Below are 16,077 nucleotides of genomic sequence, written 5' to 3'. Positions count from 1 at the left end.
AAATCTAATAGTTTAATGATTTTATGCATTTAGATGATCAAAATAATTTGTCATGTAGCTGAAGATGGAGTATGGGTTGGCTAGAGGTCACATCATAAAGAAAATGATATATAAAACCCAGGATCCTGAGACTGCTATCCCTTCTACCTATGTCTTTTGATGTCTGTCCTTTTCAAGGACCAGACCCTGTACCTACTACTAATATGATTAGTTAAGTGTACACCAAGGGGCTGGCTTCAAATCTAACAAATACAGCTGCGTGGGAATGGGCTCAAGGGTTCTTTCCCTGGATGTCAGCCTGAAAAGCCCCAACTCCTTTCCTTATCTGCTAACACCAGGTGTCAGCATGTGAGTATCTCTCTGGTGGGTGTCGGAGCATAGAGTCATCTGGCTGTATGTGGCCTCCAAGCTGGAAGTTTCATCATATTCAAAGTTGGCCGCACCCACTTCACCCTGCAAGGAGACATGGATGCTCTTCATGGAATGACTTGGTTGTTAATGGAGAGAGTACCATCTCAGTATGGAGGTTTCAAATGTACTGGCTTTAAGCAGAAAAAAAAAGAACTACCTTAAATTTATAGAAAAATAAAAAGAATATTGAAGAAATCACCAGACACAAACTTCAGATCATGACTGTCTGCTATGTTCACAGGTAGCCCTTTGTAGTTAATGGTGTCTGTATAGATTAGTAAGGACTATAGTGTTAAATTATAATTACTCCATATTTGGAAGGACTTTCTAATCCATAATAATTTGACTTTGCATAGTATTTTACAAAACATATAGATCTTATTTTTTTTATTTGAGCCTCACACCCATTCTGCAGTAATTATCTTCATCATTTATAGATAAAGAACATAAGACTTAACAGGCTTCTCCAAGATCACACAAACTGTAAATGGCAAAACTGAGAAATAAAACCTGAGCATTATAGTTTTTAAAAATCCTAATTTTATGTTGTTTTAAAACTATATTACAAGACCTCCACAGTATTTGCCAAAGGTGATAGGTAGAATTAGTAGAGTAGAATTAGTAGAAATAGCCAAGTAACGTGCAAAGGGAGAGCAGGTAGTGTTGACTGAGTCTCCACACGGCATTGAAAAACAAGAGAAATAATGGTGAATGACTCTAGCAGGAGCTATTCCACAAGGCAGGGTCGAGCTGACAAGATCCTGGGTCCTTCCCTCACAGTTGCTCACAGGCCCTGCATGCTCTGAATGTTCCTCTCTGGTGACTCTGCTCCAGCTACGCTGGCTCCTTTGCTGTTTCTCAAACATATGCTTCTGCCATGTACTTCTGCCTCAAGGACCTTGCATCTGCTCTTCCTTCTGTCTGGAATATCTCCTCCAAAATCCACAAGGCTTGCTCCTCCACTCCTTTCAGATGTTAACTCAAGTCACCTGCTTGTTGAGGCCCTTTCTGGCCACAAAGGAACCACAGGGAATTGCCAATATTACTCCATTTTTAACCTATAAAATGCCATTTCAAAATCTAGTAGTATTTAACCTCCCCCCAATAACATTCCCTATACCCCTTTCACTGCTCAATTTTTTTCCCTTGGCCCTCATCATCTCACCTGCTCTATAGTCTATTGACTTGTTTATTATCTTTCTCCTCCACCAGAATGTAATGACCACGAAGATAAGGACTTTTGCTCACTACCATATCCTTAAATCTTGGAACAGAAACTTCCACATAGTAGATGCTAACTATTTTCTGTATGAATAAATAAGTTTCACTGGGACTAAAGTGATAAGACTAGGCATGCTAGCCACATTTACAATGATGTGCAAGGCCCCTCCTCTGCTCAAGATGGGACAGACATAAGGAATGGAGTCAATACGGTATAGTATAGTACGGTAAAAAGACTCGGTACAACAAAACCTCACTAATTAGGACCATTGTACATCTTTGCAAAATTTTCCCCACACCTTTGTACAAGGTGTCTCTTCACTGAAAGAGGAATTAGGCAGGAACATTCTTTCTGGTGGAGTTGCTGACAGATGGAGTCTCCCCAGGGACCAATTCCAGTCCTATAGCAGAGTTTCTGAGGACTTTGCAAGCACAGGTAACAGCTACTAGAACCTGGGAAATACTCATCATTTGATTTTCCAGTGTTTTCTACTTTACTTTTGGGTGAAAATGTGCCATCTTTGTAAAAAGTATTAGGGCTAACTAATCGGTATATTCTCCTCCCTCTAAGTTTAAGGTGAAATTAAAAAGAAAAATGTTTTCTCTTAGTAACATCCCTGGTCACGTACTTTCCAAAGACTCCTTGAGTTTTCTCCCTTGAATCACATACCGGCCACAGCTCCTGAAACTGGTGTCCTCGTGGAATGCAGCCCAGGATAACTTAGGTCCCAAATACAGCTATACTGCCTAACCAGCTGTGTGAGTTTCGGTGAATCATACATCCTCTGTGAGTGCACTTTCTCACCTGTACAATGAGTCTAAAATCTACCTTATAGATATGTAGAAAATAACTGAGTTAATAAACATAAAATAACATCATGAAGTATAAAGAACAAATTGCACTGTGTTAAAAGATGATGCTATGATAGGAATTTGGGCCTTACCAATACATGCAACTGGGCAAATCCAAAGAGTACCTTAGTTGCTTACTTCTGACTCTAGCAGTAGCAAGACAGCAGAGGGCTACTCAGTATTCACTTTTTTGCCTGCCCCTCACTGACTCACAAATCCCTTACTTCTTTCTACCTTCAATAGTCCAAGAAAGCAAGACTTTCCACTCCGGTACACCTGTAGCCTCAATGAAAAATACCCCAGCTGTTCAGGCCCTCTCCTGGAATGAAAGATTTTTAAGCCTCAAATCTTAAACACGCACAAACAGGACATTCTATGTGGAAATACACCCTTTCTTCTAAACACTTCAAATTCCCACCTTTGTGTTTCCTTCATAAGCATAGAGAAAACTTAGCAGGATGCTTCTTAATCTTAAAAAATGGAATTACCAAGATAAGGGAAACATTTTGGGAGCTGTGGGTCCCTATGACCTTTGTGACCAATTGCTTTTCTAACTATCCCCCAGAGGGTAAAATGGAAGCCAGACTATTAATAACTAAAAATTACAACCCTGATATGATGCAATCTCTTCTCCTTTTTAATTGAAAATATCATGGGGACAAGGGACAAGTCTATGAAAAAATCAAGCAATAGGGTACTGGTTTGCACTTTTTTTCTAACAATACCGCATAATGTTTGAGAGATCTCATGGCCCGGAATGTATTACCATTTTGATAAGATCAAGTAACCAATCAGTTAATGAGCAGATGTCACTTCTGCCTACTCATTATCAGGTTCTGTGCTAAGACAAGGGTGAGGGTGACAGGTCCTGCCTTACAGAGTTCAGGTTAGTGGGCCAGCCAGCCAGGTACACCAACAATCCATCACATGAGAGCTGAAGAGACTGGGGCCAGAGTAGTGGCCATGGAGTTGGAGGAGGGAGGGATATGAGAGGGACAAGCAGTCTCGAATTAATCAGACTTTTCTTCATTAAATGCATCCGCTTTTTCCCTAAGTGTCATTTTCTATCTTACTTCCTACATGATAAACAATCCATTGTCTAGTTTTGAACTTTAGGGGAAAGAGTGTGCATTCACCCACATTTGAGTCATAATTTCTTACAAAATTAGAAATGATATAATTTTAAGCCCTCAGAAAACACTTTTATTATGTATCTTATGAAGATTACGGCATAGATGTGGTAGCTGGCCCCTTGCTGCATCAGAATATTTTTCATCCAATTAAACTCTACCTTTAAATAAAATATGAGTATCTTTGTTCTCTAAACTCTCACTATCTGAATATTTGCTACACTGATATGCTAGTTTTTAAACAAAATTCATTACTCAAACCTGCTAAATAAATCCGTTTTAGGGTGCATGCAAGAATATGTTTAAGTCATGCATGCCTAGACAAGAGCATGTCAGTGTGCTGCTATTGTGTCTCAGTCATTCTCCTTATAGCATCTTGAGTTCATGTTGTTTAAACATGTTGTCTTGTAGGTATCTTACGTTCCACATTATTCAGTAAAAGGTCATCTAAGAAACTAGAGAAACTAATGAAGGAAGTGGGCAAGACTAACAGGCCTATTGAAGTCCATGTACTACAAGAAAAGCTGGGAGCAATAAAGCACATTCAGAGACTGGCTAGAAGTCTTAAGCTTGGTCGTGCACGTGCTCCCCACTCCTAGGAGCCAAACATAAAACACTGAAGATTCATTTAAAATTTCGATTCTGGCTGACGCAGTGGATCACACCTGTAATCCCAGCACTTTGGGAGGCCGAGGTGGGCGGATCATGAGGTCAGGAGTTCGAGACCAGCCTGACCAACATGGTGAAACCCTGTCCCTACTAAAAATATAAAAAGCAGCCAGGCGTGGTGGTACGTGCCTGTAATCCCAGCTACTCAGGAGGCTGAGGCAGGAGAATCGCTTGAACCCGGCAGGTGGAGGTTGCAGCGAGCCGAGATTGCACCGCTGCATTCCAGCCTGGGCGACAGAGTGAGACTCCATCTCAAAAAGTAAAAAATAAAAATATCCTGAGACTTTGCTGAAGTCTCAGCCCAAAATCTCCTTAAGCTGACAGGCAACTTCAGCAAAGTCTCAGGATACAAAAGCAATATGCAAAAATCACAAGCATTCTTATATACCAATAACAGACAAACAGAGAGCCAAATCATGAGTTAACTCTCATTCACAATTGCTTCAAAGAGAATAAAATACCTAGGAATCCAACTTACAAGGGACGTGAAGGACCTCTTCAAGGAGAACTACAAACCACTGCTCAAGGAAATAAAAGAGGATACAAACAAACGGAAGAACATTCCATGCTCATGGGTAGGAAGAATCAATATTGTGAAAATGGCCATACTGCCCAAGGTAATTTATGGATTCAATGCCATCCCCATCAAGCTACAAATGACTTTCTTCACAGAATTGGAAAAAACTACTTTAAAGTTCATATGGAACCAAAAAAGAGCCTGCATCGCCAAGTCAATCCTAAGCCAAAAGAACAAAGCTGGAGGCATCACGCTACCTGACTTCAAACTACCCTACAAGGCTACAGTAACCAAAACAGCATGGTACTGGTACCAAAACAGAGATATAGACCAATGGAACAGAATAATGCCGCATATCTACAACTATCTGATCTTTGACAAACCTGACAAAAACAAGAAATGGGGAAAGGATTCCCTATTTAACAAATGGTGCTGGGAAAACTGGCTAGACATATGTAGAAAGCTGAAACTGGATCGCTTCCTTACACCTTATACAAAAATTAATTCGAGATGGATTAAAGACTTAAATGTTAGACCTAAAACCATAAAAACCCTAGAAGAAAACCTAGACAATACCATTCAGGACATAGGCATGGGCTAGGACTTCATGTCTAAAACACCAAAAGCAATGGCAACAAAAGCCAAAATTGACAAATGGGATCTAATTCAACTAAAGAGCTTCTGCACAGCAAAAGAAACTACCATCAGAGTGAACAGGCAACCTACAGAATGGGAGGAAATTTTTGCAATCTACTCATCTGACAAAGGGCTAATATCCAGAATCTACAATGAACTCACACAAATTTACAAGAAAAAAACAAACAGCCCCATCAACAAGTGGGTGAAGGATATGAACAGACACTTCTCAAAAGAAGACATTTATGCAGCCAAAAGACACATGAAAAAATGCTCAGCATCCCTGGCCATCAGAGAAATGCAAATCAAAACCACAATGAGATACCATCTCACACCAGTTAGAATGGCGATCATTAAAAAGTCAGGAAACAACAGGTGCTGGAGAGGATGTGGAGAAATAGGAACACTTTTACACTGTCGGTGGGACTGTGAACTAGTTCAACCATTGTGGAAGACAGTGTGGCAATTCCTTGGGGATCTAGAACTAGAAATACCATTTGACCCAGCCATCCCATTACTGGGTATATACCCAAAGGATTATAAATCATGCGGCTATAAAGACACATGCACACGGATGTTTATTGCAGCACTATTCACAATAGCAAAGACTTGGAACCAACCCAAATGTCCATCAATGATAGACTGGATTAAGAAAATGTGGCCCATACACACCATGGAATACTATGCAGCCATAAAAAATGATGAGTTCATGTCCTTTGTAGGGACATGGATGAAGCTGGAAGCCATCATTCTCAGCAAACTATGGCAAGGACAAAAAACCAAACACTGCATGTCCTCACTCATAGGTGGGAACCGAACAATGAGAACACATGGACACAAGAAGGGGAACATCACACACTGGGGCCTGTTGTGGGGTGGGGGGAGTGGGGAGGGATAGCATTAGGAGATATACCTAATGTTAAATGAAGAGTTAATGGGTGCAGCACACCAACATGCCACATGTATACATATGTAACAAACCTGCACGTTGTGCACATGTACCCTAAAACTTAAAGTATCATAAATAAATAAATAATAAATAAAAATTTAAAAATAAATACAAATAAAAATTAGATTCCATAAAAACAGCATGCTGGTACAAATAAATGTGATCATGGCATGAGCAGACATGTCACATTGTCACATTCAACACACAATTACACAATTATTAATACAAATGCAGCTTTATGTTAGCAAGAATTTTTAACCAAGCAAAGGGGATGTAAATAGCTAGCCACCATGAGTTCTGTTTCTCATCCCACTGCTCTGTGTGTAGCATCAGCTAAAGGTTGACAACCAATCACCTCTGTACTCTTCTGATGGGAATGGAAGATTCTCCCTGCCTTCTCTTAAATCCAGATGAGCCTCAAATATTTCCTGTTTAACTCATTCCTTCACTAGCTCTGGCTTCCTTACCTCCTCCTGCCCCCGAATAGTAACTGTGACCACAGCTTCCAGCTCACTCTTCTCACCATCAGACCTCATGCAAGCATGCCTTTGATCCCAAGAAACCTCTTGCAAAGTTCTCTTGTTTGCTTATTTTATTTTGCTAAATATTACTGGCATACAGTGCACATCTTTAATATATTTAATATATTACTTCATTATTTATTTACCAGTACATGTACACTGCAACGTAGAAGGAAAATGTCATCCCCTCCCAATACTAGACACTGTATAGTGTATGCTATTGTGGCTTACTACATACAAATGTGCCAAACAATGAGTTTATCAAATGCGGAATAACTATATAGTATTATAAATAATTTATATTTTACAGAAATCCTTTGTGGGTTGTTAAATAAGTTTGTAAAGGGGTTTTAGTGGTATCTGGCAAATTAATCGGCATTTTCCTGGGGGTTAGGAATATATTTTTACTTTTCTCACGTGAAATAGTGGAATATTGGCTTCTATTCTCTGAAAATGTGTCAGTAAACAAATTTTAAAGAACACATTAGATTCACAAAAGAGGGATGCCTGTATAATTAGCAGTTACCACAATGCATACTTGCTCTTCTACCATTTAAAAGTGTCTAAACATTACCTTTCTTTTCAAGAAAAAAAAGTAATGAAGTAGTATATTAAAATGCATTACCTTAATTTGAAAGTCATTACATGCCTGGGTCAGTTAAGTTTTCTCTATTTATTGCTTTAATGCTTTTTTTAAAAAATAAAAAATAAAAAGCCAATCACCTGTATTTACATTCTGTTGGAAAAACGTGAATTATATGAGCTGGGAAAGGAAGCTCAGACTAGTAGACTGCTATTCTGGTTTTATTTATTTATTTAGAGACAGGGTCTCACTCTGTTGCCCAGGCTGGAGTGCAGTGGCATGATCACTGCTCACTGCAGACTTGATATCCCGGGCTCAACTGATCCTCCCACATCAGTATCCCAAATAGCTAGGACTACAAGCACATGCCACCATGCTTGGCTATTTTTTTTTGTATTTTTTGTAGAAATAGGATCTCACTATGTTGCTCAAGCTGGTCTCAAACTCTTGGGCTCAGGGGATCCTCCTGCCTCAGCCTCCCAAAGTTCTGGGACTACAGGCATGAGCCACCATCCCTGGCCCATTTGTTTCTTTTTTCATTTTCATTTTGATGGGAAAAAAATATCTGTAGGTGTTATTTCTCTTGTTTTAGTTTCGTTTAGTAAAATTGTATTCTAGATCTTCATTAGCTTTATCAATACTACCTCTCACCTGAGCTCTCCCACAAAAGGTTCCTCATCTGAATCTTGTGTAAGTACAGCTTCATCACTGACTGCCTTTGAAGTGTAAAGTTGCTGCAGAAAAATTCCAATATTTAGACATTTAATATGTATATAAATAGTAAAAATGCACAGCATATATTAATTTTGGAGGCATGCTCATATCCAATGTTACAAATAATCTGCATATCAACGTGAGAAATGCACTGGAGTTTTACAGATTTGAAAACTGAGGATTATAGAGATATAATGATTTGACCCAAGAAATAGAGCTAGTAGGTCCAGGAGCAGAATTTCAAAGTTTGAACTGTGAGTTCATCACTCTTCCCACTGTACTACACAGTCACGCTGTGAAAAAAATCTTCCTCCAAAAACCCGCCTGTTTGCACAAGATTTTTTCTCCAAAATGTCCACTAATATGGAACAAACATCCTATAAACCTAGAGAGAAACTGGACTAGAACACAAATAGAGTTCCTTGTGCTGTAAGGGCTACCAAGGTATTGGGCCAAATCAGATTTTTTTCTCTTTCTCAGAGAAGGAAGTAGGTACTGGGGTTGACTTCCAAAATGGGATGTCTGTATTCTCATGGCAGATGTGACAGTTCAAATCCCAGAGGGCTACAAAGACGGAATAATGAATGGGGCAACTGAATTAGGCAACTTCCTTAAACTGTCTTTCTTCTATACTACTTTTCTTACCATCTTAAATTTGAAGAAATGATGACATATATTACTTGTTCTAAAATTGAATGTGTAAAGGCCCCCTCCACAGTTTCTAAAATGTGGTCTGAAAAGCCCATGTTTTAAACCAGAGATGAAAAGTAAAGCAAGCATGTTGCCCTCTCTGGATCACTGGCAGTAATAATGACAGTAATAACAATGATCACGACAACTGTAATAGCTCACATTTACTGAGTGCTTACCATATAGGAGAAACTGTCTTATTTACTCCTTACAACCCTAATAGAAGGTACTATGACTGCCATTTATAGAAAAAGAAACTGAGGCTAAAGGATGTGACTTGGCCAAGGTCACATAGCTGGTAGGGAAAGGATCTGAACACAGGAAATCTGGATCAGAGGCTTCCCTTATAAGGTAATGAGTTGGATATGTTTTATGTTGTAATGTCAACACAATATTAACATGGCCCAAACAGTGCTCTTGATTTTAGCCTCCCACACTGCCTGATCCACATTGTCCCAGTCTTGCTAAAATCAGTTAATGGCACCTCCATTTGCTGAGTTCCACAAGCCAAAAAGCTAAAAATCCTCCATGAGATGTTTCTCTCCCTTCTCCTAGACCCTTCTAACTCATCAGCAAGGGCACTACCTCCAAAATACATCCCAAGTCAGAATACTTGTATCTCCATTACTACAATCATAGTCCAAGCCCCTATCATCTTTCACTTAGGTATTCTTGCTTCTGTTCTTGTTCCTCTATACTCCATTTCTCACCCAGTATTCAGCCTGACCTTTAAAAAAGAAAATCAGATCATGTCACCTTCCTGCTTTCCAATGCACTTGTAATAAAACCCAAACTGATTACCATGGATCTCAAAGTTCTACATAATCTGTCCCCTGCCTATCTATTGGATCTTATTTTCTGCTGCTCCTTCCCCCTTTCACCTTATTCTGGTCACATAACTTACTTTGTTACTTGGAACTCTCCAAGCTAGTTACTACCTTAGGTCTTTTACAGATGTTGAACCATCTACCTGCGTTGCCTTCCTTTCTTAGTTAGCATCCCTAGGGGTCTCTGCTCAAAAGACAAATTATCCGAAAAGGACCTTCCCTGACCACTCTGTCTGAACTCCCCACCCGCACTAGTCATTAGCACATTATTCTGTCATCCTTCAGGGCACCTTCCAATATTATTTAGCTATTGTCTATCTCCCCTAATGTCTCTCTGGCACCTAGCACAGTACCTGTAATACAGTAGGTACTTACTAAATATGTTACTGAATGGATAAATTAATGGATGCTGAATCTATCAGATGAATTCCAAAGTGAATTCTTTTTAGAGCTAGAATTTGTGAATGCTATATTAGAGAACACAAAGAGAGTAGAAGCCTTTACAATCAGCTACCCAATGGGGTTGTGGTGGAACTGCCTCAAAACTCACGTAGTATCAGAAGCCTTCCTTCATCTACCTGCCAAAATGCTCATTTCTCTTCATGTGTTCCAGTCCCCAGCACCTACATTTTATAATATTTTATATTATGTCAAGACTACTTGTAAATGATTGTGCATCTCTTTCGAGTGTGTCTAAATTTTCACTGAGATGTTCACCTTCTGAAACATAGGAGCTAATTTTCCTTATTTACATATCCCAGCACAACCCTCTGCACACACTGAGTAATTTAGCAATGTTGTCCAGTGGCTGACAGACCAAAGGGGAAGTGACCCTTCAAAGGAAGCCCACATCGCCACAGCGGGGGAAGCACAAACACAGTATACCCACCTGCAGGAGCTGAGTCCTGAGAATACAAACATTTCCCACAAGATAAAGCCGATCCTCCTGAGGAACACATGCAGCAAAGTCAGCACAGAGGTGGCTGGAAAACAAGCCACTAAAGACCACAGGAAACTCTAAGGAAGATAGACACACATGTGAAAACAGAAAGGTGGACCAGTTAAACAAGAAGACAAATACCTGACACATCCATGTGCTGTTTGCTAACCCATTGACAATTTTCAAAATTCTGAGCCATGGGATTTTTCCTGTCTTCTTTCCTTTTCAGCCACCCTCCCCATCAAAACATAAAGAATTTATTACTGAGAATCAAATATTGAGAGTTAAGGTTGGTTTTCAGTCTTCCGTTATTACCCTGTGGATGGATATTTTAGTCTCCAAAAGAGATGTGGCTCCTCTCTTTTATACAGACCATACGGGTAGAGTGTGTGGGAGTGTGTGTGTGTGTGTGTAATCTGTGCACACAGAGTCAAGTAAGATTTTTTCAAAAGGTATGACTTTTAATTTCCAAGAATCATGACAAATATATCAGCCACCTTTTGCGTGAGTTAATTTCATTTATTTATTTATTCATTTCTCACATGTTCATCAATATTTGGTACTATTCAAACTTCTAATTTTTCCCATTCTGATGGGTGTAGAGTGCTAATGTCACTGGTTTTTAAATGTTTCATTCTTTGCTTATTAGTGAGTTGGAGTATCTTTTCATATATTTGTTAGCTATTTGGGCTATTTACCTCTGATTCAAGTCCCAGATATTTTAATGGCTCCAAACCAGTTAATATTAATTAATTTATGTTAATTTCTCAGCTTGCAGTTTCTGAAACCTCAAAATTTGTAAAATGGACCCTATATCCACACGCGACAAAAATTTGGGTTTTGGTTTCTTGTAAATGGCACATTTTGTCCATTCAAATTCCCAGAGAGATGATAAACCTACTCACTATTCCTCTGGGTCAATGGACAGAACTTTATTGATCACTTTATTGATCTCTAGGTTTTATATACTGGTGCTTGACTGGGTGTTAGAATTCCCGACCCCAGCCGATGGAGCCTATGCATGACTTAAAATCCACCGAGGCCACCACAAAATCAGCTTCTTCTTACCACTGTCATACTGCTTTAAACTTTAATTTCTGGTACACATAGACCCACAGAATCCCCTTTATTTTAAGCTTGGATATGCATTAAACTTCTTTTGTTATATTTTTGCAATCATTTCCTTGTTTTATAAAAAGAAAGAGCCATCCTTAACAACTCAGTGTCCCCCACCTTGTAAATTTCACTGTTAATTTTTAAAAGTCTAATTAATGTGAGTAGTCAGAAACTGTGGCCATAGGGATATCAGACAGTCTGCAAGTACCAAGCAGAAGAGCATTTATGTTAGTAATGTGAGGCTACATGACTCATAAATGTCATATAGATAAGATAAACAGAATTGCTTACCATTACAAATATCTCTTACATTCACAATAAATTTCACGTTTTCGTAAGCAGAACTATCACCATGTTCGACATTTCCTCTTTTTAAATGACAGCAAAATTCAATATGTCTTTCTAATAAAAAGAGAACAAATACAAAACAAGTCTACATTTGTACTTTACCATATTCTACTGGATTATTTCATATGACCAATGTCTTACTTCGATTAGATTTTACAAAAATATCATTTTCTTTCCACGAACATTAGCACTTACATAGCTAGCTATGTTGTATCAGTAGAGTAGGGCACCAGCTAGAACACTATATACAATGGTCCATTATTTATATAGCACTAATGCAATTGTACAAATGCTACAATACTCAGGGTCTGTGGTGAAGAATAAGATTTAATGGAGGAGAGATTTTTTTAACACTAGAAATAGAGTTTGTAATATTATATAAAAGTAAATTAATATATGATCAACAGCCGTATATGCTCTAATATCTTTTTAGAAATTAATCCATTGAGCGATTGTTACTTGTCCCTTAAAACCTAAGAATTTACTACTTTTAAAAATATACATACCTGAGTTTAGTAAAGGAAATTTGAGAATAATCTTTTGGTAGACTTCATCTTTCTCTTCATCAGGCAGAAGGCTTAATAATTTTTTGCCCACAATCTCAGCCTGGCAGGAGAGGAGAGGAGGAGGTGAAGGGAAAAAGGAGGGGAAGAGGGAGAGAGTAAACTTTTTTATCTGTCTTAATACTGTTCAGTTCCTCTATCTCCTTACCTCCAGTGAGCTTATGCTCTGCCCCACCTCAGCCATGTACAGTTACACCTGTTGTACCTCTAAAAAATACAATTCCCATTATCCTACTTTATGAGCACCACCTCCTACCTTCCCAGTGCACTCACACAAGTACCCCTCTTGTATGTACCAGCTCTCCAACAATGATTCCATCCACGGAGACCTCTAATCCATTCCTATCACATTTTTACTGTGCATTATCTTCCTCAAATCATCACATCTTTCCCTATCCAGCCCAGATTCCATAGTCAGTGTAATCATTCCTATGTGCTCTTTCCCTCTACCATATTTGCCTGGGAAAATTTCGACTCTAGTTACTTCCAACCTTTCATTTATCTACACCTTCACCCAAGCAATTGAATGTAAATGAAGAAAAACCCACAACTAAGTAGTATATTATTTGAAATAAGTATTCAAGTCTGCCCAAAAATCATTTATTTAGACAATTTGCTCCCCTACTCTTTTTCCTCCTTCAAACCTCCGACCCCCGAGCCTTCCTTCATTTTCAGCTGACCTAATTTCTAGTTTCAGTGAAAAAAAAAATGGGAAATGTCAACATCTGACACCAAATCTACCAACCTATCTGTTCCTGTGCCTAGAGACCTGCTTTCCCTCCTCTTCCAATGAATAAGCTCCTACCTGAATTTCACTCCTTCACCTGTGCACTGCATCCCATTTTTCTGTAGACTATGAAAAGACATTGTTCTAGAAAGTCTCACCCTACCCCACACATCAAGTTTTCTTTCCCTCTCAACTGGGTGTTCCCATAAGCATACAAAATGCTGTACTATACATGCTATGATATCTGTCATCTATTTGGTCATTACACACTCTGTGCATGTATTGAAATATCACATGTACGCCATACATATGTACAAATATTACATATCAATAAGAAACTTTAAAAATAATCAGGAAAACAAAAACAACAACACAAAATTCTAAAAATGCATAACCTTCCTTTACATTACCGCCTCTCCCTTCAATTATAATTCTACTTATCTGGAGTTATGTACAAATTTATACATCAATAAGAAATTTTAAAAATAATCAGGAAAACAAAAACAACACAAAATTCGAAACATGCATAACCTTCCTTTACATTACCGCCTCTCACTTCAATTATAACTCTGCTTATCTGGTCCACTTTGGAACAAAAATTCCTGAAATGAAACGACACTTGTTACCTCCCCTTTCTTCACTTCTCGCTCTTTCTTGAAACCACACTAATGAAGTTTATATCTAACCACTCCACTCCACTGAAACTGCTTTTGTCAAGGTCACTAATGCCCTCCATATTGCCGAATCAAATCATCACTTCTCAGCCCTAATCTTACCAAGCATCTCAGCATTTGATGCAATTGATCCTTCCTTTTCCCTTGATACATTTACTTGACTTCCAGGACACCACACACATGAGGATATACTTCTACCTCAAAGGCTACTCCTTCACAATTTGCTAGATCTTAGTCTTGCTTCCTGAATACTAGGCATCAGAGTGCCAGGGCTTATAGTCATTAGGCCTATTTCCCTACGTGGTCTCTTCCACTTTCATCTCATTAAATACCACCTATCTGTTAATGACTCACAGATAGTCGTCTCTTGCCCCCGTGATAACTCAACTTGGATGCCTAATCGGATTTCAACTTTAAGATATCCAAAAAGAACTGATCTTTTCTTTGACAAAATATGTTCCTCCCTCGGTCTTCCTAATATCAGTAATGGCAACCACCATTTACCCATTTACTTGTCCTTGACTTGCCTTTTATCTCTCAAACTCAATATCCAGTCCATCAGCAATCTCTAATGGATCAATTTTCAAAACACATACAGACTCAGTTCACTTTTCGCCACTTGGTCCAAGTCTCATTTCCAGTTTGGATTACTGCAGTAGCCGTAACTGCTCTCCCTGCATCTATTCTTGCCATGCCCCTGCCACCACTCCATTCTCTATAGAACAGCCAGCATGATTCTTTCCAAACATGAGCCACATCATGCTATTCCTATGCTCACTCCAAATTTTCTACTGATTATCCAAGTCATTCTGAATAAAAGCCAAAGTCTTTATAAGGGCTTTCACCACTCTATATTCTGGTTCCTTGCTGCTATTGACCTTATCTGCTTTCTCTCTCTCTCTCTCTCACTGCACTCCAGGTACACCTAACTCCTCATTCACATCCAAACACAATGAGAGCAAATACTCATCTCAGAGCCCTTAAACTAACTCCTCCTGAAATGTGAAGCACTCGTTCCCCAATATTTGCAATGGCTTTCTCTCTCACTTAATACAGGTCTTTACTCAAAAGTATTTTACATAGCACCAACTCCTTGACATTCTCTTATTGCCTTTTTTGTTATCTGTTTATTATCTACCTTCCCCATTAAAATGTAAATTGCAGTATAACAGAGACCTTGCCTGTCTTATTCATTGCTATATCTTCAACACCTAGAACAGAGCTTGGCACTGGTAAGCACTCAGTAAATATTGGTTGAATGAATGAATAATACCGTATCATGTAGCTGAAATACGGTGAGACATGGATAAATTGAATATCAGATATAGAAGTAATGAGCCTTTAATGTGATAGCAACAAAGTAATAAAGTATTTCTTGTAGCTGAATAATGGCTTTGTGTGATGAACCACAAATTCCAATGATTTTTAACTGATTAGCATTAATAATCTACAGTCACTATTTAGAAATATATCTTTATGGCCCATTTGTAGAAGCCAGCCTATGAACTGGTCAATGATCAAATTAGCAGACAGATGCTGTCTCAATCAAGCTTGGCTTGATTAAGGATAGAAATATTACCTTAATCTAGCAAACAAAACATTATGGAATTAACAGGCAATACATCTTGACAGTGGAAGTCACACAGTAAAATAATGACTTCCCAAAAGAAATGTAGATTTTTTTCACTAAATTTAACTTTTTCAATAAAAACACTTTTGTTGGTTTAGTTATAAAATAGACTTTAGATGCCAAACTGGGTTACCTCTGTGGAGACCACTCATTCATTCACTCATCTAACACACGATAAACAATTGCTCCATGCCAGTCACTGTTCTAGGTATGTTCACATATACAAGCTCACTTAATCCCCTGGGAGAGTAAGAATTATCCCTTGTTTTATTCATCAGCAAATTAAGGCTTCTCCAATTGTTGAGAGTTCAGAAATGCAGAAATGAAATTGACATGAAAGCTCCATCCAATTCCATGTC

General features: G+C 38.6%; 1 protein-coding gene across 4 annotated transcripts in view; it reads right to left on the bottom strand.

The window, feature by feature from the left end:
- The window catches only part of PASD1 (PAS domain containing repressor 1), a 113,762-nt gene that overhangs the window by 43,231 nt on the left and 54,454 nt on the right, over positions 1-16,077 (bottom strand). For all 4 annotated transcript variants that reach the window (XM_054676391.2, XM_016944438.3, XM_016944439.3 and 1 more), the window contains exons 5-8: positions 12,631-12,730; positions 12,068-12,178; positions 10,610-10,737; positions 8,141-8,223 (exon numbers count right to left, since the gene is read on the bottom strand). In XM_054676391.2, the coding sequence (XP_054532366.1) occupies positions 8,141-8,223; positions 10,610-10,737; positions 12,068-12,178; positions 12,631-12,730 (422 nt within the window). The remainder of the gene's footprint in view (positions 1-8,140; positions 8,224-10,609; positions 10,738-12,067; positions 12,179-12,630; positions 12,731-16,077) is intronic.

The sequence above is a fragment of the Pan troglodytes genome, chromosome X, assembly GCF_028858775.2.
Source record: "Pan troglodytes isolate AG18354 chromosome X, NHGRI_mPanTro3-v2.0_pri, whole genome shotgun sequence".
NCBI lineage: Eukaryota > Metazoa > Chordata > Mammalia > Primates > Hominidae > Pan > Pan troglodytes.
This window is presented reverse-complemented; position numbering and strand designations above follow the sequence as displayed.